At 41.7% G+C, this 4201-nt stretch overlaps 1 protein-coding gene across 1 annotated transcript in view; it reads right to left on the bottom strand.

Moving 5' to 3' along the window:
* LOC112075608 (XK-related protein 6) overlaps positions 1-1258 on the bottom strand; it is a gene marked incomplete at its 5' end in the record, with an annotated part of 2826 nt that extends 1568 nt beyond the window's left edge. The window contains one exon of the mRNA XM_024142577.2: positions 1062-1258. Coding sequence (XP_023998345.1) covers positions 1062-1258 — 197 coding nt within the window. The remainder of the gene's footprint in view (positions 1-1061) is intronic.
* Between the last annotated feature and the right edge of the window lie 2943 nt (positions 1259-4201).

A 4201-nucleotide genomic window follows, 5' to 3' on the forward strand; every position in this document is an offset into this window, starting at 1 on the left:
AGATGGAGAGAAAGAGAGAGAATAAAAGGTGACTATTTCTGTGTGACAGGCCAGGTGCTGTTCTGTAAGTCCAGTAAGAATGTTTGTAGCCGAGCAGAGAGCTGGTGCACGAAGAATCAGTGTCTGCCGGACAGTCAAACTGTTTTCCACTCATAATGAATAATTCATCTCGACACATTAAAATAAATATATAACCTGACCCAACGGACAATCAAATTAATCACGTAATTTTAGCTAAACTAAACTATTAAATTAAATATTAAAATATAACATTTAAATGTGCTTATCCATGTACAGTGCAGTGATAAAGTGAATAAAACTTAAGCTCTAAATATTGTGTGATATTCAGATATATTACGGTTGGTTGAATCACACTACTACGGTGTCCATATTAGGACATCCTCAGTCTCAGCATTACTTGTTTACTACACCAGTCCTGCTTCCCTAAGACAGTCCATGTTGATCGAGACATCAGCATGAACATCGGCAGTACAGTCGATGCTCTCATATCACCTGCAATGTGAAAAATGATCCAGCGTTACAGCTCTGTCAACTGAGCTGCACAATACACTGCTGTGATATAGTTGCCTTCACATAGATAAGACCCAACATGTGTTTATTTGTTGTAATATTCACATACTATTTTCACACACACACGAAACACTTTTTGATTGAAAATGTTTCAAAAAAAAAAAAAATTTGCAAAAAAGTTAATATCGAAATCCAAGTTTCGCGTCAAACTGAGAATTGAAACTTCAAGAGCACATAATTAAAATATACAAACTCAGACAAACTGTGATGACAGTTTGGTACAAATATCAACAAGGAATTGACTTATTATAAAGTTGTTTTTGTAACAAAAACGGTGGAAGAGGTCAAACCAAACCCGGAGCGGTCCCAATATGAAGCCCTGGGGAACCCCTCTTACACTGCAGCGTCTCCGCCTGGTTCCTCCGGATATAATATGATCATATTTAATATAATGTAATAAAATAGAATCATAATATAATAATATATTACGTAACCCCACACAGAGCCCTGGGGAACCGCTCGTCTCTTACACTGCAGGGTCTCGACCCGGTTACTCTGGATCATGATACAGAGCTGCAGGACCAGCTGAGGCGCTGACTCCAGGAAGGTCTCCAGCAGACGCAGCATGTTGACGTCAGCGTACTCATACATCATGGCCCAGTAGAACCGCCTCTGGTTCTCCTTCTGACGACGACTCTGGATGCCCAGGTACATGGTACGGATGTACCTGGCAGAGGAAGGGAGAAATATAGAAAAGAAAGAAAGAGAGAAAGAAAGAAAGAGAGAAAGAAAGAAAGGAACATATAAAGGGGAGATTAGTCTATTTATACTGAATAAAAAGTATAAACGTAAAGTGTTGGTCCCGTGTTTCATGAGCTGAAATGAAATATCACAGAAATGTTCCATACGCACAAAAAGCTTATTTCTATAAAATTGTGTGTACAAATTTGTTTACATCCCTGTCAGTGAGTATTTCTCCTTTGCCAAGATAATCCATCCACCTGGCAGGTGTGACATATCAAGAATCTGACTAAACAGCATGATCATTACACAGGTGCACCTTGTGCTGGGGAGAATATAAGGCTACTCTAAAATGTGCAGTTTTGTCACACAACACGATGCCACAAGTTTTTAGGGAGCGTGCAACTGGCATGTTGATTGCAGGAATGTCCACTAGAACTTTTGCAAGAGAATTAAATGTTAATTTCTCTACCATAAGCCACCTCCAACGTCGTTTTATAGAATTTGGATGTACATCCAAACCAGCCTCACAACCGCAGACAACGTGTAAACACGCCAGTCCAGGACCTCCACATCCAGATTCTTCACCTGCGGATTCGTCTAAGACCAGCCAACCAGACAGCTGATGAAACTGAGGAGTATTTCTGTCTGATTGGTTGGGCCTGGCTCCCAAGTGGGTGGGCCTATGCCCTCCCAGTCCCACCCATGGTTGCGTCCCTGCCCAGTCATGTGAAATCCATAGATGTATTTATTTATTTCAATTGACAATTTCGTTATATGATCTGTAACTCAGTAAAATAGTTTCAATTGTTGCGTTATATTTTTCAGTGTATATAGTTCCTGCATGTCCCAGCTTCACTAGCTCATGTATATATCCAGTAGTTTCTGAAGCGTGTTTGTGTGTAAAAGGGATGAAGCCTCACCAGGAGGGAATGGGAAGAGGACAGAGCTCTGTCTGGGCTGCAGAGACTCTCTCTGTCTGTCTGTCTGTCTGTCTGTCTGTCTGTCTGTCTGTCTGTCTGTCTGTCTGTCTGTCTGTCTGTCTGTCTGTCTGTCTGTCTGTCTGCATCTGCCTGCCTGCCTGTCTGCCCCTCTCGTCTCTCTCGCTCTCGTCTCTACTCTCTCTCTCTCTCTCTCTCTCATCTCTCTGCTCTCACTCTCTCTCACTGGGCAGGTGTTCTTGTGTTATCGTATAGCAGATGACGCCACATCCCCAAGTACACCCAGTACAATCACGGATTGACCAGCCTTACAACTGTCACATGGATCTGGGTGGTTTCTACAGGAGTCGTAATGAAACCATAGATTCCTCGGATAAACTGGAGGATGTAAGGAAGGCTTATTGATAAAAACAACAACAACAACAACAACGACGGCCGACGTAAACAACCTTGATTAGCTGAAGAGAGAGCAAATGGTATGTCTGGAAGTGACACCCTAATCACTAGACAGTGCACTTATTTGACCATGGCTCTTTGACCATGGGCATGCATTTTCGATCTCTGTGAACTTAATGTGAATTCAACCATAGCGAAGTAAACAGGGTGCCATTTCAGATCCATCTAGAGGTCTGACACTGTAAAACTAGGGTGCCATTTCAGATCCTCTAGATCTGAACTGTAACAAGGGCCATTTCAGATCCATCTAGAGTCTTGAACTGTAAACAGGGTGCATTTTCAGATCCGTCTAGAGTCTGAACTGTAAATAGGTGTGCCATTTCAGATCCATCTAGAGTCTGAACTGTAAACAGGGTGCCATTTCAGATCCACGGGTCTGATGAATACTCCTTTCAGACACTAGCAGTCTGATGCTAAATAGGGTGCCATTTCAAGATGCCATCTAGGAGTTCCTGAACTGTAAAACAGGGTGCCATTCAGATCCGTCTGGAGTCTGAAACTGAAATAGGGTGCCTTTCAGATCCAGTCTAGATCTGAACTGTAAACTAGGGTGCCATTTCAGATGCATCTAGAGTTCTGAACTGCTAAACAGGCGTCTCATCTCATTTCCAGCATCTCCGCTGTCCTACAATAACCTCTTCATTCTCTCAATAGTGAGTAGGAGCTTTATCGTATCGGATCATGCTATACTAATCTCATTTGACCTGCTGGTTCTATGCACATTATACATAGAATCCAATATCATTAAGATGGATATTTAGTACATGAAAGTTTGTGAAGGCATCTTTTGTCTGTCGCGACTATTCGAGGATATCCCTTTCTAAGATGTATCTCTAAATGCTACTAACTCTGTAGGAATCGTATAAAAACCTAGAACATGTAGTGGGACTACGCGCGATTTTCAAGTTATTCACTATTCTTAGAGACGGGCAGTGTTCAATATAGATCTCTGTCTCCCTATCAGCATTAATACGATAGGATAGGTTTATGTTATATGTGCATTATTACAGATTGCGCATCTCATAGCGGATATGGCCTACGTGGAACTTTGAAAACAGTGCTTAGCGTGAGGCAGCTTGATGGGTTACCAGTTTTACACAGCTCCGTGGGACTCAGTAGCAGTAGTCTGTCAACCTGAGCACTTGATTAAACAGGGGCAGTTATAAATGACAATCTCATTACTGTGTTGGAAACTACAGGCTGAATAATTTGAGATGATGCGTCATGTAATCATCTCAGACATCCATTATCATAGCAAGATTCTACACATCTCAGTAATAACATGACACAGTGAAAAAAACTGTTGGATTTGGGAGATTATAGGGAACCCTGCTGAGAGAGAAACAAGATTCCTGTTTTCTCCCAACATTGCTTGGCAGCAGAAGCATGGAATTGGATCAGCTGGGGGAGACACATTGATTACAAAGACTCAGGAAGCCTGATCTAAAGAGACTTGCATGAAGCGTGTAATTTCAGAAGATCTTGTATTGTGGTAGCCATATTAATCTACTCTTTACTTGAAAGGAAAATGA

This window comes from Salvelinus sp. IW2-2015, unplaced genomic scaffold (assembly GCF_002910315.2).
Source record: "Salvelinus sp. IW2-2015 unplaced genomic scaffold, ASM291031v2 Un_scaffold3271, whole genome shotgun sequence".
In the NCBI taxonomy this organism is placed as follows: Eukaryota; Metazoa; Chordata; class Actinopteri; order Salmoniformes; family Salmonidae; genus Salvelinus; species Salvelinus sp. IW2-2015.